At 46.0% G+C, this 22,829-nt stretch overlaps 1 protein-coding gene across 4 annotated transcripts in view; it reads right to left on the bottom strand.

The window, feature by feature from the left end:
* IGSF3 (immunoglobulin superfamily member 3) overlaps nucleotides 1–22,829 on the bottom strand; it is a 111,528-nt gene that overhangs the window by 31,177 nt on the left and 57,522 nt on the right. For 2 of the 4 annotated variants that reach the window (XM_043459815.1, XM_043459822.1), the window contains exons 3-7: nucleotides 15,184–15,561; nucleotides 12,336–12,746; nucleotides 7,295–7,684; nucleotides 5,863–5,922; nucleotides 2,742–3,143 (exon numbers count right to left, since the gene is read on the bottom strand). In XM_043459815.1, coding sequence (XP_043315750.1) covers nucleotides 2,742–3,143; nucleotides 5,863–5,922; nucleotides 7,295–7,684; nucleotides 12,336–12,746; nucleotides 15,184–15,561 — 1,641 coding nt within the window. The remainder of the gene's footprint in view (nucleotides 1–2,741; nucleotides 3,144–5,862; nucleotides 5,923–7,294; nucleotides 7,685–12,335; nucleotides 12,747–15,183; nucleotides 15,562–22,829) is intronic. The other 2 variants (XM_043459828.1, XM_043459832.1) reach the window with 2 other exon arrangements.

Below are 22,829 nucleotides of genomic sequence, written 5' to 3'. Positions count from 1 at the left end.
CCAATCTCCTTCATGCCCGGCCCATCAGCGCACTTGTGGTGGAGAAGCGGGAGGCAGGTGGAACAGGTGTCCATGCTCCCCGGGCAGCGCAGCTCGGGCTGGCTCCCCAGTCTGACTTTCATCTCCTCATGGAATCCAGGGAAAAGAGGCAGCAAAGGACCCACAGCAGGAGGGACTGATCTTCAGAAGGGGGGACCTTGGGCGAAGAGGGGCCCTGCAGGTGTGCTAGACTGAGTCTCTCCATATTCCAGCATCCCTAATGCAAAATACTGACTCCTCCAGATGGGTGATGAGAGTCCTGTCAGCCCTGAGAGTATGACGGACCATTAACACGTTGGTTATGGTGCTAAAACTGAGAGCAGCCAGAATTTCCTGAGCGCTATCTATGTGCCCGGCATGGTGCCAACTGCTTCACTTTCCCCTCACTTCACTGAATCCTCAAAACAACCTTGCAGGACAGGTGGGCTTATCACTCTTTTCTTACAGATGGAGAAACAGAGGAGGCCCAGAGAGGATAAATAAATTGCCCACTATCAAGCTGCCAGTAAAAGGCATTCAGACTACAAACATGTATATCACTGATTTCAGGGGCATTATTAGGTGGCTTTACTCCTGGGAAGCCTAAGGCAGTGGTTAGGTTAAAGGCACAGACCCTGGAGCCAGATGCCCAACTTTGACACTTTCTACTTGTGTGACATTAAATGAGTTACTTAATGTTTTGCCTCTATTTCCCCACCTGTAAAATGGGTCTTTGTGGAGATTAAATGAGTTAGTATTTGTGAAATACTTGGAATAGTACCTTCCAAGCTACTATTACAGTATTACTGTATTTTGTTACATATATAGTAATATAGTGACACTATATTGTTACATATATAGTTTGCTTTTTAAAAAAAAAAAGACATAAAGGAAAGTACTCTAAGCTCCATTGGTAAAAGACAAGGTACGGAATGAAATCTTTTGGCAGAGTTAGGTCAGAATCCCTTGGTGAGTCCTGGCCATGGGAACCACAGACATATGATGAATATGAAAAAATTCAGAGGACAGGGACTTCCCTAGTGGTCCAGTGGTTGAGAATCAGCCTTCTAATACAGAGGACTGGGTTTGATCCCTGGTCAGGGAACTAAGATCCCACATGCCATGGTGCAACTAAGCCTGTGCCCCAACAAAGACCCAGAAAAGCCAAAAAGTTAAAATATATATATATATATATATATATATATATATGGTTTTTAAAAAATTCAGAGGACAACCTGATGCTATAAAATTACTTCTAACTCTAACCACCCCTCAGACACTCTTAGCCTCACAGCACAGGAGAGACTCCCCCTGTTGGACACCCAGGACTCTCTTCACAGGTTCCTTTCTCATATGTTCACAGGGGATGCTGAGCAGAGGCTCAGGGATTGAGCTGAACAGGAAACTCAACCACTAGATGAGGCTTTCAGAGACAGAAATCTGAGCTGCATGATGAGCGCAGAAAGCAGGTCAATCTTTGGGATTATGCTTTGGAAAGGAAAAGTAGTTCTGATCTGGGGCGGGTGGTGACACAGGACTTCGGTGAGGGCAAAACCACTTGGGGCTGCCACTTCCAGTGGGGTGTGCCCAGAAACAGCAGCGGCCCTATCGACGAGGAAGGTGAGCATGGTCCAGAGGTGGGATGTGAAATCGCTGAGGACAACGGATGTCACAGTCTCATGGCAAACAGGAACACCTAACATGACAAGGCACATTCCCAGCAAAGTAGCTGACTGGTCTTGTAAAATGTAATATACAGATTCTATTAGGCAGATAAATGTTGACGGAAGCCTCTTTAACTACCCCGTAAGAAGGAAATCTAATATACCCTGGTTTTAGCAAATATCAAGGTATCTTAATTTCATGCTAATCAGGAAATGGCTTTCTTTAGGAAGAGCCGTATGGAGGAAAAGATAAAAACACAGGCTTTGGAAATAATTTTAAGGCAGATTGCTGGTTTCCTGGGTTCAAGACTGTGGGTCTGTCATATAAAAGCCATAGCCCTGGGCAAATGAGTTATCCTGTCTCAGGATCTCCTTGTAAAATGACAGTGTTTACTTGTAAGCCAGGTGAGGATTCTAAGGGACAATTAAGCTTAAGCGTTTACACTCAGCCAGGAAGGGTAGTAAATGCTAATAAATGGTGAAAGGTTTTGTCCTACCCTTTTCTGCCAGGCTCTAAACTGCCAGGAGGGCTGAGCCCCTGGAGAGGAGGGCCTGGGTGCAGGAGGGAGAGAATCTGCTTCCAGGTTAGTTTTAGCAGTGGCCTTTGTTCCTCTACCTGGGACCACCCAGGCCAGAATCCTTACAACTTCATTCCTCCCACCCAGACCCAGGAGTAACTGCCTAGCTGTCACCCGTCCCCTGGGCCCACCATGCTGAACCCCTGCTGGTTCCCTGAACCCCATCCACACTTTGTCAATGCTTTCTTCAATCAAAACCTTTGGAAGGTGCCGTCCATTTCCCATGTGCTTCCCTGGGGGCTCAGATGGTATAGAGTCCACCTGCAGTGCAGGAGACCCGGGTTCGACCCCTGGGTTGAGAAGATCCCCGGAGAAGGAAAGGGCAACCCACTCCAGTATCCCGTGGACAGAGGAGCCTGGTGGGCTGTAGTCCCTGGGGTCACAAAGAGTTGGACACAACCGAGTGACTTTTTCCCAGAAGGGTCTTGATACGGGAGCATCTCCCCAGCGGTCCCACCCAAAGACGGCAGAGCTTACTTACCGAGAGCGGTGATGGAGACGGGAGTGCTGGCCCGGCGCTCCCCCACGACCTGCCACTCGCCATCCACGGCCCGCACCCATTCGGTCACGTGGCAATCGTACTGGCCCTCGTCCTCCTTCCTGCTGTTGTAGATGCCCAGGCTGAACGTGTTGGGCTGCACCTGCTCCATCTGGACGCCCCCAAACCTGCTGCGCTCCCAGTAGGACGCTCCGGGCTGCACAGTGCCGTCTCGGTCCAGCCACACGATGTTGCTGCGGCGGTTCTGCCGGTCCACCAGCTGCCAGATGACGGAGAAGCGGCCAAGAGGCCGGCCCGCCGTCCGGATGCTGCAGGAAAGGTGCAGATTGTCGCCCTCCAGGATGACGCTGGTGTTGCTGGCCACCTCCACCGAGATGCTGCTCTCTGGGGAGAGGGAGAGAGTGCCACGCTGGGGCTTTCTGGGCTCCACTGTGCCCTCCCCACAGACATCACAGGAGAAAGGGGTATGAGTGTCGCTCTATTCAGGCACAGGGGACCTGGGAGGATGCATGCTCTCTGATGCTTGCTGCCATGAGTCCTGGCTGGCTCTGGCTTTGCTGCCTGTGATTTTAGATCTGATAACCTAGGATGGCCTTTGCTGGGTGCAAAGATAACATGTGGGACAATGAGGGCCCAAGACCTGAGACTGGATCAGAACATAAGAGATACGTCATCAAACATTACCCTTAGGGCATAAAACAATTCATCAAGTACAGTCAGCCCTCCATATCCATAGGTTCCACATAAATGGATTCAACCAACTGTGGATAGAAAAGATTCCCCCCCCAAAAAAAAAAAAAATTCCAAAAAGTTCCAAAAAGCAAAACTTGAATTTTGGCAAACTGGCAACTCTTTACATAGCATTTATGTTGTATTAGGTATAAGTAGTCTAGAGATGATGAGTGTGGGTTATATGTAAATCCAAAATGCCACTTTATATAAGAGACTTGAGCATCCTCAAATTTGGGCTGGTCTTGGAACCAATCCCCCTCAGAGTCTGATGGGATGACTGGCATGTGTTCAGCAGGGTTAAGAACTTTTGACTTGGATGTTCAGTGAGTTAAATAGCTTGAAAATTCTACTTCACCTAATCTTCCCATCATTGAGGGCTACAGCAGTCAAATAAAAGCTGAACATTCATATATATCATTTGAGTCTTTCAGGGCAATATTAGGAAGTAGAAAAAAAAAGTGACAGGAAGTATTTGGAGGACAACACGTTCTTTCTTCCTTGGTTGTGAGCAATAATGCAGCAGCAATGGCCTCATTTCACAGAGCGAGTGGTGAGCAACCTTTCAGGCTTTCGTCAACACAGAGGAACAGACCAGAGGCAGTGGCTCGCCTTCCCATGGCCATCCACCTTCAGCCCAGGGGCTCTGCTACTCTTGACCTTGACTTTCTGCCAATCAAACTCCAGATAAGGATTCCACTCCCTTTATTCCTTCGCTACTCACTTAGCTATCTGACCTCCTCTAGGGAATTATCTAAGCTCTACATGCCTTCTTCAATGGAATGGGTGGGGAGAGTGTTATTTACATTGTGCAATTTTTTTTAAAATTATAAATAAATAAGCCAATGTCTATAAATCACCTAATACATAGGTTTTCAAAAACTGGTCATCATGATAATTAATTTTACTATTCCCATTAACTATTTGTTTTTCATAAAGACTTTGGGTATTTTAATCTATCTTGATTATGCATATATTATTTTGTATAATTATCTATAGAGCTCAAAAAGCAAGGTATAAAAAAACAGAAAGTACCAGATTGATTCGGCTCCAATTTTCTGGGCACCATCCACATGAAACACAACAATTTTGAATCAATCAATCAATCTAATCCCAGATCAAGGGGCATACCCAATTACTGAGGGTAAAAGCATACCCATGACCATGCATTTGGAATCAATCTTAGCCCTGTGTTTTCCTCACAGGCAGAAAGAGGCAAAGATGAGCACTGAGCCCAGGCATGGAGCTCTTGCTATAGTGAACATGTTGGCCACCCATTCTGGATAAGCTTGTTTCACGTGAAAAAAGGTCTCGATGGACAAAGTGGGGAATAGGAATTTTCCCAGGAGCCACACCAAGATGATTCATGGTGATGACAGAGCTCCTGAGTAGCTACATTTACAGCACTCATGGCTAAAAACTAGGATTTGGAGGCAGACAGACCAGGTTCCAGGCCCAAGTCTACTGTTTCCTAACCCTGCAGTCTTAAGGCTCTTATTTAATCTACACAAGCTTTCATTTCTCATGTGCAAAATGGAAGTACTAACAGTCCTACTTCTAAAGGTCATGACACTGAGAGTATCAGATTGGGTAATTATTTTTCATCATTGTTAATAGTAACAATATTCCTCTTTAGATTAAAGACTCATTAATGACTCACTTCCAGTGCTATCAATTCAAAGTGAGAAATTAAAGAAGGGCAACTTTGGCATCAATGGAAAAAAACGTCTCCTCTTGCCTTAAGCAGAAGAATGACTAACAGGGCACCACTCCCACCCCCTACGCTCATCCTAATGGGCTCTCCTATAAGCCCTGGCTCATTTGTTATGAGGGCTGCTGTTTGAGCAAGCCTGAAAAAACCACGCAGTTAGATGTGAAACTACAAGGGGGAAAAAAAAACATTCTGCAGCCCAGGCAAAAGCAAATACAGACACAAAGCTAACTGCCCATTAAGACTATTTACAAGTGTTTCCAGGCTTGAGAAAAAGGCAGCCAGCAATTTAAAACTCTCTGGATTAAATGAAAACTAGGACAGAACTAAGTGCATGGTCACAACGAAATTCCAAATCAGGAGACTGATGGTGGAGCACAGGCTAAGCGCAGAGCGGTGGATCTGGAGTTAGAAGCAGGCATTTCTAATGCGATGCAAGCTTGACCACTAAACGGAACTGGCTTAGCCACTTCCCTGTGTGGTGCTCTGGTCTCTTCATTCAGAGGATGAACAGAATACTACTGGATTGGAGGACTGGGAGCAGAGGAGGAGATGATATACGCAGAAGCACTTTGGGCTCTTGGGAGGAAAAGCGCCATTAAAATCCAAGTTTTTATTATCACCATTACCGATGTGATTCACTGTGTTCTTTGGTAGACTTACCCAAGTGGCCTTGGGGCAGGATCTGGTGGTGCTGGGGGACTTTAACTACCCAGTTATCTGCTGGAAAAGCAATATAGCAGGCCACAGATCATCAAACAAGTTCTTGGAAGGGGATGGGGGAAATTGCTTAGTACAAAAAACAGAGGAAGGACACAGTGTGGCTGCCCTTCACTGGATCCTTACAGAACAATGAGGAATTAGTTGCAGATTTAAAAGGAGGGAGTCCATGGTTAAGGCAAGCGCAGACCGACAGGAAAATAGTAAAGAAGGGGCATCCAATTCAACAAATTCCATTCTACAAATATTCAGCAAGCATCTACCCTATGCAAAGCTCCATGCTAGGCATTGTAGGGGGCAATAAGAAGGAAAAGAATTTCAAGACAATGAGATGTGTGTCAGAGAGCAATTTTTTTAAAAAATAAGCACAAAAGAAGCCATCCTGTTGGTAAGAAAAGGAAAAAAAAAAGAGCAGCAAGACCCCTGTTGTCTGTTTTTTTCCTCACACTTGAAACTGCATTAAAAATGTCAAAGTGTAAATAAAAATGTAAAGGGAATCATTACAGGCCTAAGAGACAGAACAGTTTGAGCAGTGGAGAAAAGGGTTAAAGGTTAGTTTAAAAACTTCACCATCTTGTTTAAAATCAGAGCATTCTAAGCTTTCTCTTTTACTAAAACTAAAACTATGAGAGAAATGAGATATTAATAAGGACATGCTGATACTATGAATGATTAAATCCAAGATAAGCAAACATAGGCAGTCCCCTAATTCCCCAGTCCTGACCGATACCCACCCAGACAATGCCAGCTGCAAGCAGGCAGGGAGCCCACCCAAGCACCCCCGGAAATGAGCTAAGCTTTAAAAGCCTATGCTCCAGGATGATGGGAGAGGTCCCATCCACTGACTTTTAAAAACCCACTTCCAGAAGTGAAGAGACAATTAGGGAAAGGCCAGTCCCTACACCCTCAAACCCGGAGAGCAAATCTTTGCTAATAATGTGCTTTAGGATTTAAAATCCTCCCATAAAAGACCAACCCTCTTAAGTGAGGTCTCAAGACAGGCACCCACCCATTGCTTCTGGGATTTAATTCCCACATGGGAGTGAACAGCTGTGCTGGAGTCCTGGTTGGTCTCCAAGCTGAGCCGGCACTGTTGGCGTTTATACAGAGCTGCTAGCATTCGGATCTGCTAGGCCCCCTGCCAGCTTGCAAACACACACCTGATGCTCTGCCTACTAGAGGGGGCGGGGTGCTAAGTGTGGGCAGGTGAGCTGGAGAAAGGAGGGGGGGTAACTGGTTTTCTCTGCCAGCTGATTGAACCTGCCCTGCCCTCCCCACAGCTCTTCTCTTCTCCCCAGACTTCCCTGAGATGATGCTAGCTCCTGGACCGGACCAGTGGGAGGAGGGAAAGGAAGTGGCCCCTCCCTACACTTACTGATGGGGAGGACGATGATGGGGATGTTCTTGGGACGCTTGCTCTCCTTGTCGATGAATTCCCCGGTTACCGTTTTCTCTCTCTCCGTCACACGACAGTTGTATTTGCCGCTGTCCTCCTGGCGGAGGTGGTAGATCTTCAGCACGAAGACATTGTCGCCCTCCTTGGCCACTTTGAGCTGGCCCCTGGCCTCCCGATGGGCAAATTCACTGTTGAGGACTGGCACGGCGTTCGGCCCCATGCTGGCGATGAGTGAGCTGTTGAAGGCCCAGGAGACAGCGAAGTAACGGTCAGGAACGTGCTGCGCCTCCAGGATGCATCTGAACTCCACCGGCTCTCCCACCGTGTACAGCCGCTTATCTGTCTCCAGCCGAATGGTGAACTCTTTGTCTGAGAAAACAAATAACAAGGTGGATGCATTCTGGGTGACCAAGGGCCCCCGCGCTCCAAGCTGCATCAGCAAATTTCCACCGTCGCCACCTTCTCACCAAGTTGACTACTGGAAAGGCACTGCCACCCCTGTCTTAAGAGAAAAACTCTCGACTATCTCAGCGGAAACTCAAAGGTAGCCAGACCCAGAAAGTTTAAGAGTCTTGTTAATTCCAATCAAGATGATGCAGCTCTGTCTGCAGCTTATAATGCCTTAGACTACACTCCCAGAGATCAGCAAGCAATATCACTCCTAATTTCACTTGCACAGCAGAGTACAAAGGTCCAACCTTGATCTATATGCCCAGAACTCTGTCAAAGCATCAGGAGTACAAATATTTTCAGTAGATATTATAGACATTACCCTGCTAGACTTGTGAGACAAAATTACCCAGCGGCCCAGGTGCTGACCCCAATCCTAATAAATATTCTTTCTCTCAGTGTATTTATCTATCTGGAGAGAGAAATAAATGTCTATTTATGGAGAGAGAGAAAAATGTCTTCCACCCTCACGTGATTACTGGAAATAAAAAGACAATCCCTAACAAAATTGCATAGGAAAAGTGGAAACGAATGTCTTTTCACCAGTCCCTCATCCGTCAGATCAAATCTCTAGAAAGATGGAGGGGGCAAGTACCTACTTCCGCTGACAGCCACATGACCTCTAAAACAGTCAATGAACCCAAGCACCCTTCAAAGAACCAGAAGCTTAATCAGGAATGGGGGGAGGGGGCAGGGCAACGATCAAAGAAGGGCTCACTGCCACTAACTGTCCCACACACCATGTAATGGTGAGTCTCTAAATGCCATGAGACAATTATCGTGTCTCACAGGCACTGGTGGCAGGGGATACAGGAGTGAAGGGCTGGAGAAGCTTCTGGAAACAGAGTCACAGAGCCTTGGGAAGGGGAGGCTGTAGCTTCAACCACGGCCCAAGTCCTTCTCTTCCCAGTTCCAGCTCTGTTCCTCTAAAGAGAACATGGAAGGGAGAATCTCATCACAGGGAGGTTTGAATTCCTTGTAGAATCATAAGCTCCAGTCTCAACTGTCTTCCTTACACTGGCATTCCCAAGTCTTTACCTCTACTGTTAGGGCCTTTGTCTCATTCTTTTCTTTTTTGGCCACCCTGTGTCACATGTGGGATCTTAGTTACCATGACCAGAGATCAAGTCCTCACCCCTCTGTGTTGGAAGCACAGAGTCTTAACCCCTGGACTACCAGGGAAATCCCACCTTGCCTTGTTCTTATCCCCCATCCCATGCACTATTCAAGCAGATGAGAATCCCATTTCCCTAAAAACACAGGAATCACAAGAGCACTTGCTTCCACATTCCCCTTCTCGTTTTGTACCCTCCCATTCCTCAGGCTCTCCATCTCCTCCCTTCCCACCGGAGCCAGTGTCTTGCCCCAAATACCCATTTTCTCCAGCGAATCAACCTCTTCCTTTTATTACCCAAACTTGCTGACAAAGTGAACTACACTCAATGACTCTAGGGTCTCACTTCCAAAGTGACACCAGTTGCCTCTGCTTCCCCTCCCAAAAGACCAACCTGAGAGATGTGGGTTTCACTCTGCCAGCCTCTGTCTAGACACACACACCCACATGGGACTGAACCCATGTCAGCTGCCAGACACTGGCTTTCTGGTCAACCACATTGCAGTAACTTATAACTCAATATCAGTGATTTAAACAAACAAACAAAAAAATCACCCCTTCCACATAAATGCCACCAAAGACTTACAAACAGGTGCCCCAGACCTCAGACTTCCCACTTCCTCAGAGTGAGGCTGGTTGCAACTGGGGCAGTCTTCCTTAGATTTTTCTGATCTCATGGGATTCCGCCTCGTAGCATGGTGAAGCCTTCACATTGCCAGGTTAAGATGAGATTCCTCCTTTCTGCCCAGTAATTTGTCCTTGTTCTTCCCTAGTCAATTAAACCTCCATACACTGATTCATGCCTTTTTCAATCCCCTCTCCCTCCTTAGCTCATGGAAATTTTGCTTCTGACCTCCCATACTTCACTGACTGAGCAAATGTCTCCAGTGACACCCCCACCCCCCAACCCATCACAACCGAAGGCTTTTGTCACATAAGTTTTAGCCTCTGGACCAGCTCTCCAAACTTTGTGTTCATAACACTTTTCTTCCTGCTTCGTGCCAACTGGCCTGACCACTCTGTTTCTCTGTCACTGGGACTTGCTCCCTTGACCACCTCTCACTGCCACAGTTCCCCTGGGTCCTTTCCCAATTTCATCCCATGGGCTTCTCCTGGGGCCTCATCAGTCCCAAGTGCAACCTCAAACTGAGCTCCATGTCTGATGACATGCTGTCTGCTTCACACACGGAGCATCTCCATGAGAGTCTGCTTGCAGGATGGACTCCTTGACCAAAACTGACAAGAACAAAAGAAAAGCCAACCAGTGCTGCCACTAAAGGGGAAGCAGAGGCTTTCAAGTATGACTTGGCACATTACCTCATCCCTCCTTATCAGGTGATTCAAGGAATCACCCTGAGCCCCAGCCTCGGGGCTCCCAATGGTTGGGTTCCTCCTTCCCTAGTGCTCTCCATTCTGCTGCCCCTAGCATCCACTGCTCACTTCCCAGCCCAGTGCCACTGACCCAGCTGTGGCCTCATCAGCCCCTCCCTCCCTGGTCTCCTGACTGCAGATCCAATCTGTCAGGTCAACCCTAGGTGGCCTCCATGGTCTTTCCTTTCTAAAACCCAGTCTGATTGTGTCACTGATTTGTTTACAAATCTCTACTCCCCGCTCCAAGTGTCTACAGCAGTGGTTTTCAGAGTTTGCTTGGGCAGAGGAGAGGGGGTCTTCCTTTTCGCATACAAAGTCTTTTATTGCCCGATATAGAAAACATTTGGTTGAGGCAAGGAGGGGACACTGTAGGCCTCACATGCCTTCCTCCAGCACCTCCCACCAAGGCGTCCACCCATACACACCAACACGCACACACATGTACCCACAAAGAGACTGCTCAGGCACCTCTATGGGGCTCCTAAGAATCCAAGGAGAACAGCCTGAGATGCTTGGAGTACAGAGCCAAAGCCAAGCTCACATTCCAGCAGATGGGGCTTCAGGCCATCTTTTCTATCTCGTATCTCTTATCTCTCACCACTCATATCTGGAACTCAACACCTGCCTACGCTTGATTTCTCTGTGCTTGCCAAACATGACAAACGATTCTGTACCTTTATGCTTCTCCTCCTGATGTCTGCTCAAACTTCAAGCCTCAACTCAAAGTCACCAAATGTGTTGGTTTTCCTGAATCTGCTTTAATGACCCCATCCAGGGAGAACGCTGTTGTCAGAAGAGTTATATTCACTGTGTCCCCAGAGGACCCCATCCACCACACCATCATCACACTCAGTGCCCTCCACTCAGCCACTGGCTTTCATATCTGCAGTTCCCTAAGGCAGGGACCAAGTGTTCTTCATCTCTGAGTCCCCGATGCCTATCACCACACCTGCCATGCTGAAGAGACTTACTAAATGTTGATTGAAATGAAGTAAGAGAAGGGCAACACTGGGGCTACAACCACTGAACCAGAACATCACTGGGACATGGAGTGAAGTCATCGACTTTCTTTTTTTTTCACCTAGTTTTCCCTTTGCTTAGTCTGGATACATTTGCTGGGCAAGTTCAAAAAAAAAAAAAATCCTCATTCCAAATTGGCAAGATTAAAATAAAGAAGATTAACTGATGCAACCTAATTTAAAAGCATTAAGACTCAAAATGTGGCCCAGACTTTTGAAGCTGCTCTTAAAACCAGCCAGGAAGGGAAGGGATAAATATGAAATAAAGTGCCTTCTGTGGATTTCTGAGTACCGGAAGTTTCAGAAGCCACTAAATACCCTGGATCCTACAGAACAGATAAAGTGCCCCCAGTCCAGGAGCCTAACCCTCCTTGTAAAGTTCTCATATCCACTAGGCACCCAGAGAATCGCTTCTGCCCTGTTGGCTCTAGAGCTGTACTTGACAAAGCGTGGACTGTCTACAGTGGAAGTGTACTGAAAATTCAGCTTCCCAGGTCCCACCCCGGAAGCCTGACTCAAGAATCTGTAGTGCCCAAGCCTGGGCATCCGTGCTATTAGGTTAAGTCAGAAGCACAGCCCCAGAATGGCAGAAGAACAAGTGGCAAGAGAGCTATGTAGAGACCAAGACGACCACCATTTAACTGGAGCAAATGGGGCAGGAGAGTCAAGAGACAGGTCCTGAAGAGAACTCCCCCCACAGCTTGTACTTCAGGCACCCCAGCTCATCTCCCATAAATCACACCTCTGACTGTCAGAACAATGGCAGCCTCTCATTAGAGGTGAGCAGCAACACAAGGACCCTTGGGCACTTCCTGCATCTCCGTGCCGACACAACCATACCCTCCAAGCAAAACCAGTGGACTGAGCGCCCACAGTACGCCTGCCCCCAGCCCAGCGGCAGCAGCCACCAACAGCTGTCAGCTCTAATCTGGAGCCCAGCTGGACTCGGGGGCTGGGAGAGCACAGTCAGAGAGGGTCAGGGCTGGGGATACCCGGCCCCTAGGGACCCGGAGTACTTGCAGAGTCGTCAAAGGAGTCTGCACCACCTCCCGCCAGACAGACTCACCGGTGGGCTGGACGTTGACCACGGTCCCCTCGGAACGCTTTCGGGTCATGGGGTACCACGAGCCGTCCGGGTCCTGGATCCACTCCGTGGCCTCGCAGTAGAACTCGCCCTGGTCCGAGGGCTGCAGGTGGAAGATGGTGAGGCGGAAGGTGGTGCTCCCCAGCTTGTCCAGGTGCATCTCCCCCAGGCTCAGCCTCTGCGCGTAGTCGCTGCTGGACTGCAGCACAAAGTCCCGGCTCAGGGCGAGGACCTCCACCGGCTTCTCGCCGCCGCGCTGCCGGAGCCAGGCCACCGAGAGGTGGCTGTGCTGCAGCGTCTCCGTGGATATGTCACATGTGAGCTCCAGGGGGTCCTGCTCCACTTTGTGCAAAGTCTGGGGCACAGCGCTGGCCTGCAGGGAGTCCGGGATCACTGCAACACAGGAACCGCCCCAAGCACGGTCACTAGGCCACAGACCTTACACTCGAGGGGCCGAGGGCCAACCCACCCGGGCTTCCGCAGCTCCGTGGGGCCGCGGAGGACCCCGGGCAGCACAGAAACAGAATGAGACTTCTGTCTGGATTTGGACTGCAACTGTTTGGCACTTATGCTTCCTGTCTGGTATTTCAATAACACTCGGATAAAAAGTTGGGAGCAAAGGGATAAATTGGGAATTTGGGATTAACAAAGACACACTACTATATATAAAATAGAAAACAACAAGGGCTTACTGTATAGCACAGGGAACTATATTCAATATCTTATAATAACCTATAACAGAAAGCAATCTGAAAAAGTATAGATGTGTGTGTGTGTGTGTAACTGAATCATTCTGCTGTAAACCTGAAATATTGTATATCAGCTATACTTCAATTAAAAATTGATAAAATAATGTTTGTAGACATTTCATTTTACACAATAAATGAACTCACTGAAAATAACATGTCAAAGAAATTTTATGTCAGGTGAAATAAGATTTTGCTGCTCAAGATGAAATTGCTTTCAGAAACTTTTAACTTGGCTACTGACTCATCTTCAAACGAAAGGAGTTCCTGGAAGTTGGAGTGTCACATTTTCTATACAACTTGCTCATTTTCTTCTTTTGAGCCACTCCATGCCCATGTTCCCCCAAACTCACGTCAGCAATGCAGTGCTCTAGAAAAGTTATTTCTTCTTTTTTTTTTAAAAAAAAACGGGTTGTGGTAGAGAGAAACAGCAGGGTCCTCAATTTTTTAGTAGGTTTAATTTTCATATAACTCATGTGTCAACATGTTCGTGGGCTGGAAGGAAGCCATGGAATGGGGATGAGTCAGGCAAGCGATAAGATTACCTCTGTGGTCACTTGGTCAGCATTTTACTCTGGAGACTAAACACCATCCCCTTCTCTGATTTGAAGGGTGGAAATTTTGACTTCTAATTTTTATTATCTTAATTAAGCCTGGAAATTATGACTTGGACAGAAAAATAGAATGGCCTTGATATTTTTGACCCTTCACATTGGGAAACATTGCGGCCCAGAGCCATCCTCATGGAAATCTCCCTCCCTTCTCCCTCCCTCCTCCCTCCCTCCTCCAGCTCCCTCCATCATCTGGGGAGCACAGGGGTTAAAGGAGACTGGTACACAAAGAGCTGGTGCACAATTCCTCACTCTGACACCAAAGGACACACAGACCCACTCCAGGTCTGAGCAGAGTCCTGCAGCCACACTTCCTTCCTGACACCCCCGGTGGCTCAGAGGCGCCACCTAAAGGCTCATTATTTCCTGGAGGTTTGGCCTCTTCCTGCAGATGACACATGCTTCATCTTCCTCATCAGTTCTTCCGCTTATCAACCACAAGTGCCCTTGCCTTATATTTTTATATCCCCTTTTCATCAGTTAGAGAGGGTCAGTTAACCTCCTCTTAAGTTCTTAACATCTGCATTAGATCTTCAAGTTGCAGCTTCAACCTTCTATTTACAAGTGAACACACAAAACTGGTTTCACCTATGGCTACTTGGCGACCTCTAAAATATTTGGGGAGCTTTGGATTCTTCTTTTAAAGTCAAATGCTATGTTATGTGCTCAGTTGCTCAGTCATATCTGACTCTTTGCAGCCCTATGGACTGTAGCCTGCCAGGCTCCTCTGCCAATAGTATTTTCCAGGCACGAGTACTGGAGTGTGTTGCTATCTCCTACTCCAAGGTATCTTCCCAACCCAGGGGTTGAACCTACGTCTTTTGCGTCTGCCTGCATTGGTAGGCAGATTCTTTACCACTAGCGCCACCTGGGAAGCCCTAAAGAGTCAAATAAAACTGTACTATAAAAGAAGTGACTGTTATGGACTGAATGTTTATGCTCTCCCCCGTCCCCCAGATTCCTGTGTTGAAACCCAATCCCCACTGTGTTGGTATCTGGAAATGAGGCCTTTGGGAGGTGATTGGGTCATGAGGATGAAGTTCTCATAAATGGGATTAGTGCTGCTTTAAAAAAAATTTTTGACCGCTCTGCCTGGCATGTGGCAGTTCCCCAACCAGATCCCTAGTTCCCCAACCAAGGATCTAACCTGCATCCCCTGCATTGAAAGCATAGACTGCCAGGGAAAAAGATTCAGGGATTAGTGCCCTTATAAAGGGACCCCAGACAGCTCTCTCGTTCCCCTTCTGCCACGTAAGGAGACAAGAGAAAGTTAATACTCAGCAATCCCCATGAGGGCCCTCCCCAGAACTGACCACACTGGCACCCTGACGACTTCCAGTCTCCAGAACAGTGAGAAATAACTGCCTGTTGTTTAAGCACCCAGTCCAGTCTATGACGATTTATTTTAACAGCTCAAACTCACTACGACACTCAGGCAGAACACCGGCCACATGAACATAGTTATCTCCTTACCCACGAGGTTCATCTTGGCGCTGTAACTCCCGAAGTACCGCTCGTCAGTGCTGGGCGTGTGGCACTCGTACACCCCGGCATCCCGGGCCTGGAGGTCAGTGATGTGTAACAAGGCCAAGTTCCCCCGGACCCTCTCCACGTAGATCTTCCCGCTGTGGACACGCTGCGTGTAGATGGCGTAAGGGAAAGAGGAGTCCATGGTGCTGACGATCTGGACCTCGCGTTCAGGGGCCGTGGGCATGTAAATGGACCACTGGAAATTCTGCTCAGAGGGCCCCTGGAAGCCACTCACATTGCACCAGATGGTGATGTGAGAGCCCTCCGTGCGGTACAAGGGACCTTCCTGGATGGCGACCAGCCGCTGTGCTGCCGCGACACCTGTGGGGAGACACACACAACAGGCTCTCTCACTGCTCAGACCAAAATGCAAAGCAGGCAGCACTCTACAAAGGGTTTGTTACTCAAGTGACATGATAATAATATAAATAACTTAGCGGCCCTTTCTGAGGAGCTCCGTGATTTATAAATATTAATTAAAACATCCCGTGGTAAGGCACTGTCCCTAATTTGCATATATGGGAAAGTGATTGTGCAAGGACATGGTCCTGTTATTTATTCAATGGCTGACCCTTGGGAATTTCATTTAGTCTCTCTGTCATTTAGGCAGCAGTTTTATATCTACTTATTAATGCTCTTTATAAAGTTTTTAATAAAATGAGCAGGGAAAGTTGCATCCTTGGCACAAATTCAGAGGAAAACAAAAGCAACCACCTTGCAATCTGGCTGAAATTAAATGCTCCTTTCTTGATTAGAGAGCTGGAAGGAGGGAGTCTTGGGTCCTTTCTTTGGTTCCGCACCCTTATTTGCAAAGGTAGCTATTCCCAGGCCACCACGGACACATTCCTTACATCCTCTTCCCTCCACACGTGTAGGTGGAGCTGAGCTCCTAAAGGCGTTCACATGAACAGGAGTGGGAAGGGCTGACGCAGAACCCTGCCGCCCAGATGCCCACACACCGCTGATGGGGGCAACTGTCAGTGCTGCCCCAAGTCAAAGAAGTTTCCAGGTTGCCCTGGAAACTGGGCTCTGATTCACCAGCGGCTGCCCCACCTCCTGGCTGGGATCTGCTTCTCCAAGTGGCCTCTGCCTGCCTTCTCTATGCTCTTAACATGGTCCCCCCTCGCAGACCTGGGGACAAGAAAGATAGTGAGTTTGCTTTCTCATTCCATGCCAGCACAACTGACTCTGCCTGAACCACTGAGAAGGCGGTAGGGGACATGGCCCTGTGGCAGCTAAGGGCTAGTTGTAGCTTTGCCAGGAACTGGAGCTGGTGGTGCCATCTTGGACAAGCGGCTTTTCCTTTCTTGACCCTGATCTCTTCATCCACAAGATGATTTCTAGGAAGGCTTTGGAGGGGACTAGCATGTGTGACTAGCTTTGTCACTTATTACCTGTGACCTTGGATCAGTGACTTAACCTCTTGAAGCCTGTTTCCTCATTCATAAAATGGGGATAATCATGTGTGCCTCACAGAGTTATCAAAAAGACTGAATACGACGGGCCTAGCCCGTAATTAGTCCTTAAAGAAGAACTGCTTGATCAAACCAGTCTATCCTAAAGGAAATCAACCCTGAATATTCACTGGAAGGACTGATGCTGAAGCTGCAACTCCAATACTATGGCCACCTGATGTGAAGAGTCGACTTATCAGAAAAGACCCTGATGCTGGGAATGATTGAATGGAGGAGGTGAAGGGGACGACAGAGGATGAGATAGTTGAATGGCATCACCGACTCGATGGAATGAGTTTGAGCAAGCTCTGGGAGTTGGTGATGGACAGGAAAGCCCGGTGTGCTGCAGTCCATGGGGCTGCAAAGAGTCAGACACGACATAGCAACTGAACAACAACAAAGGAAGAGCTGCTAACGCGGGCCTCTCCTGGCTGGAACATTCTATAGCTCTGGATCCACAGGGAACAGGATTTTGGCCAGTGATCCCTCAAGGTCAGGCCAATGACCTCTTGACAATGACACCATCTCTGGGCCACCCACTTCCACCCACAGCTGCAGCCCATTCCCACTTTCATGAAAACTTCCCTCACTCTCCCTCTGAAAGGCAATCACGGCTGCCCCAGTGTAAATGTATATGAAGTGGATCCAGCTGGGGAACAGCTGGGATGGCTCAAATCCTAGTGGGAAGCAGCTCTAAGCCCAGCCTGGGGGATGCTTGGGCCTTAAAGCAAACTGATCTAATCTAAAACAGACCTTACAAGGAAAGGCCTGTGGCTTATAAACTTTTATTTGTGCAGAATCTTTTCTCCCAAACAAAATCTTACATGGAATCCCATCTTGGCTTAAGCAATAGAAGCAAGGAAAGTAAAAAAGGGGGTAGGAGGGTGGCAAATCAAATCAAAGTGGTATGTGGATTTACTTGATATATTCTGGTTGACAGCATTTACTACTATATTCAAGATCATTGATAAACAGCTCATTAGTTATTTTCAGTATGTTAAAATGTTTGCCTAGAGAATCCCCATGGACAGAGGAGCCTGGCGGGCTACAGTCCGTGGGGTCGCAATGAGTCGGACATAACTGAGCGACTAAGCACTACATATATATAATGACACTTGAGCCAAATGTTTGAAGTACTCCGGAAATGCAGAACTTTGAAAACAATATAACTACATTCATAACATTTAGGTCTCCCTGCATTTTAGTGTTCTACGACAAAACAGCCACAACCCATCCCCACTTGCTACAAAGAGGACTGGAGGCAGGTCAGGACGTGCCAGCATCTTTAAGGTAAGACTTAATCTTAGACCTGCACTGGAATCACCCAGAGAGCTTTAAAAAACTACAGGGCCTGGACCCCATCCCATGTAACTGATCTGGTGTGCAGAAACCTGGGCATTAGGTTTTTTTTTTTTTTTTAAACTCAACACAGAGCAGTGTCAAGATGTCTCTATCGACAGAGTGTCAGCCAGGGGCTCAAACGAAAGACCAGATCCTGATTTAAGGTTCTCAATAGCTTTGAACGCCTGCCTTCGCCAATCTGGGTCAAGAAAGTTTTATTCTCCTCCTGTGAATGGGCAATAGAAAGCAGCTGAGGTCCATCAGATACTGGCTGCGGTGACGCAATGCTGAGCTCATTCTAGTTACAGACCTTACAGAAGCACTAGATCAGGGGATCATACACATTATTCCACAGAAAGGTAAACAGTGTTAAGTGGCCTGAATGAGCCAGGGCACCAGGGTCAAAACAACTTGTCTCCTGTCGGAAGCTGGTTATAAACAGTCCTGACAAATAAACAAACAGATACTAGATTGTGCTTTAACCACACACATTCAGCTGCACCTGCTTATTAAAGATCTCCTTAATTTCCTTCCCACCGCAGAAAAGGCCTTTGAACCCTGAAAATAATGCTGTTCTTAGGAAGTGGACCTTTGCATAGAAATAGAAGTGAACTTTTTCTTCTCAGCAGTCTAATTCCCCTTCCATACCCCCCACCTTCCCCGTTTCCTTCTCCGGGCACTGTCCCTGCTATCCAGATCTCATTTTCCTAAAGCTGTGCTGTGCCAAGTCACTTCAGTCATGCTCGACTCTTTGCAACCCTATGGCCTGTAGCCCACCAGCCTCCTCTGTCCTGAGATTCTCTAGGCAAGAATACTAGAGTGGGTTGCCACGCCCTCCTCCAAGGCATCTTCCCAACCCAGGGATCGAACCTGCGTCTCTTATGTCCCCTGCATTGCTAGGCAGGTTCTTTACCACTAGCACCACCTGGGAAGCCCTTCCTAAACGCTGCTACCTTCAAAAAGACCCAGGTTCCCAACCCTGGCCAAGGCATCCCCTGACTCCACTGCACCTTTCATCTTCCCTCAGCCTACAACAGAAGGTTCCCCTGGGCTGGGATCACCTCTTTTTATAAATAATATTTTTTCTTTAGACATTTCTGTACTTTTTGAATTATTTTGCAATAAGCAAGTATCACTTTTTAAATTAAAACAATCCAAGTATTAAACACAACTGTATAAAAAGGACTAGACAGACACAAAAGACAGTAGAGTGGGAAACAAAAATAGGAACAAAAAACAAGGGCAACAAAAAAAATTAACAAAAATGGTAGATATTAATTCAACTATATCAATAATCGCTTTAAAGGTCAACAATCTAAATGTACCAATTAAAAGACTGAGATTGTCAGCATGGATTAAAAACACGACCCAACAATATCTTGCCTACAATAAACCACTTTAAACATAAAGACACAAAGATTAAAAATAAATGGGTGGGACTTCCCTGGTGGTACAGTGGATAAGAATCCGCCTGCCAATTCAGCGGACACAGGTTCAATCCCTGGTCCACATGCCTCAGGGCAACTAAGCCTGTGCACCAAGACTACTAAATCTGCACCTAAAGCCTGTGCCCTGCAACAAGAAAAACCACTGTAATGAAAAGCCCCACTCATTGCAACTAGCGAAAGGCTGCACTCAGCAATGAAACCCAGTGCAAACAAAAATAAGAAAAGTCAATGGGTGGAGAAAAATATACCATGTTAATACTAATCAAAGGAGCTGGAGTAGCTATATTAATTTTAGACAGACTTCAAAGTAAGGAAAATTATCAGGAATGAAGAAGGACATTACATAGTGATTAAAAGAGTTAATTCTCCAAGAAGATATAACAGTTCTTCACTATGTATGCATGTAACCACACAGCCTCAAACTACATGAGGCAAAAAGTGAGACAACCGTAAGGAGAAATAGACAAATCCACTATCATAGTTGATGACTTCAACACCCTTCTCTCAGAAATGGACAGAATCAGCAAGCAGACAATCCATAAGGCACAAAGCTGAACTCAACAATACCTTCAATCAACTGGATACAACAGACATCTACAGACTTCATCCAACAGGAGCAGAATACACATTCTTCTCATGCTCACATAGGACATTCACCAACAGAGACCACATTCTGGGCCATAAAACACCCCTTAACAAAAATTTTTTAGTAACTTGTTTTCATTTGTTTATGTATTTATTTGACTGCATTGGGTCTTAGCTGTGGCACATGGGATCTCTCACTGCAGCACACAGACTCTAGTTGTGATGCCTGGGCTCAGGAGTTGTGGCATGTAGGCTCTCTAGCTGTGTTGCAAGGGCTTAGTTGTTCCGAGGCATGCGAGACCTTAGTTCCCTAACCAGGGAACGAACCCACGTTCCCGGCATTGTAAGGCAGGTTCTTAACCACTGGACCACCAGGGAAGTCCACCCTTTACAAATTTTAAAAAATAGAATGATATAATATATGCTGGCAAACCAAAATGGAATTAACCTAGAAATCAATAATAGATAACTGGAAAATAGCAAAATATGCGGAGGTTAAACAACACAGTTCTAAATAACACACACACACACACACAAAATCTCAAGAGAAATAAATTTTTTAACTAAATGAAAATTAAAATACAACTTATCAAAAGCTATGATATTCAGGGAAAGCAGTGCTTAGAGGAAAATTTATAGCATTAAATTAGAAAAGAAGGAAAACTTTAAATCAGTAAGATTCCACCTAGGAAACTAGGAAAGGAAGAGTAAAGTAAATCCAAAGTAAGCAGAATAAATAAGAATTAGAGCAGCAGAAAAAAAAAAAAAGAATTAGGGCAGAAATCAATGAAATTAAAAACAGAAAATCAATAGAGAAAGTCAATGAAACCAAAGGCTGGTGTTTTTAAAAGATCAATAAAATCAATAACCTTCTAGCTAGCTTAACAAAGAAGAAAAGAGATTATAAGTTATTAGTATCCAAAATGAAAGAGAAGAGAGGGAATTATAAGATTCCATGGAGATTAAAAGAATAGTAAAGGAAAACTATGAACAACTCGGGCTTCCCAGGTGGTGCTAGTGGTAAAAGAACCTGCCTGCCAATGTAGGAGACATAAGCGATGCAGGTTCAATCCCTGGTTGGGAAGATCCCCTAGAAGAGGGCATGGCAATCCACTCCAGTATTCTTGCCTGGAGAATCCCATGGACAGCGGAGCCCGGTGGGCTACGGTCCACAGGGTTGCAAAGAGTCGGACACGACTGAAGTGACTTAGCAACAGCAGCATGAGCAACTCTGTGACCACAGATGTGATGACCTAGATGACACAGGCCAACTCCTTGAAATAAACAACCTGCAAAGCTCACATAAGAAGCAGAGATGACCTGGATAGGTCTATGCCTATTAAGGATAGGCTTGATAGCACAGGCTTCCCTGGTGGCTCAGCTGGTAAAGCTGGCTCAGCACCCTCACCTGCAATGAGGGAGACCTGGGTTTGATCCTTGGGTTGGGAAGATCCCCTGGAGAAGGGAAAGGCTACGCGCTCCAGTATTCCGGCCTGGAGAATTCTATGGACAGAGGAGCCTGTCAGGCTGCAGTCTGTTGGGTCGCCAAGAGTCAGACATGACTGAGCGACTTTCACTTTCACTATACCTATTAAAATCATTGCATCAATAATTAAAAACCTTCCAAAACAGAAAGCACCAGGCCCAGATGGGGTCACTGGTGAATTCTACCCAACGTTTAAGGAAGAAATTATACCAATTCTCTACAATCTCTTTTTTGGGCAGAAACAAAGGGAATACCTCTTCCTAACTCATTCTATTAATATCAGGCCAGCATTACCCTAATACCAAAATCAACAACGGCATTATAAGAAAAGAAAACTACAGACCAATATTTCTCAAGAACACAGGTGCAAAAATTCCCAAGAAAATATTAGCAAATCAAATCCAAAAAGTATAAAAAGCCTTATATACTAGAACCAGTGAGATTCATCCCAGGTATACTTATTCAACATTGGAAAATCAATTAATGTAATACATCATATTCAAACTTTAAAAGGAAAAACCACATGGTCATATCAACAGATTCAGAAAAAGCATTTGACAAAATTCAACACTCATACACTATAAACTCGCAGTAAACTAGGAATAGAAACTTTCTCAACTTGACAAAGACTACCTACAAAAAACCTTTAGCTAACATCACATTCACCAGTGAGAAGCCCAAAGCTTTCCCACTAAGATCAAGAACAATGCAAATATGTCCCTTCTTGCCATTCCTTTACAATAAGGCAAGAAAAAAGAATTAAAAGGTATACATATTGGGAAGGAAGACATAAAACTCTTTGCTTGCAGGTGACATGACTGTCTGTATAAAAATTTTAAAAAATTTTATTGCCAAAATATTACTGAACTAATAACTGATTATAGCAAGATTGCGGGATACAAAAGGTTAATATAGAAGTCAACTTCTTTTATATAAACCAATAATTAACAAATGAGAATTTAAAGTTAAAAGTATAATAATCACTTACATTAGCATCATAAATTTAGTCAACTGATCTCTGACACAAGGCAAAGGCAAAACAATGGAGTAAAGATAGTCTCTTCAACAAATAGTGTTCAAACAACTAGATACATGCAAAAAAAAAAAAAAAAAAAGAATCTAGACACAGACCTTACACACTTCACAAAAATTAACTCAAAACAGATTACAGACCTAAGTGTAAGATGCAAAATTATAAAACCCGTAGAAGATAACACAGGAGAAAGTCCAGATAACCTCAGGTATGGTGATGTGTTTTTAGCCACAACACCAAAG

This window comes from Cervus canadensis, chromosome 2, assembly GCF_019320065.1.
Source record: "Cervus canadensis isolate Bull #8, Minnesota chromosome 2, ASM1932006v1, whole genome shotgun sequence".
NCBI lineage: Eukaryota > Metazoa > Chordata > Mammalia > Artiodactyla > Cervidae > Cervus > Cervus canadensis.
This window is presented reverse-complemented; position numbering and strand designations above follow the sequence as displayed.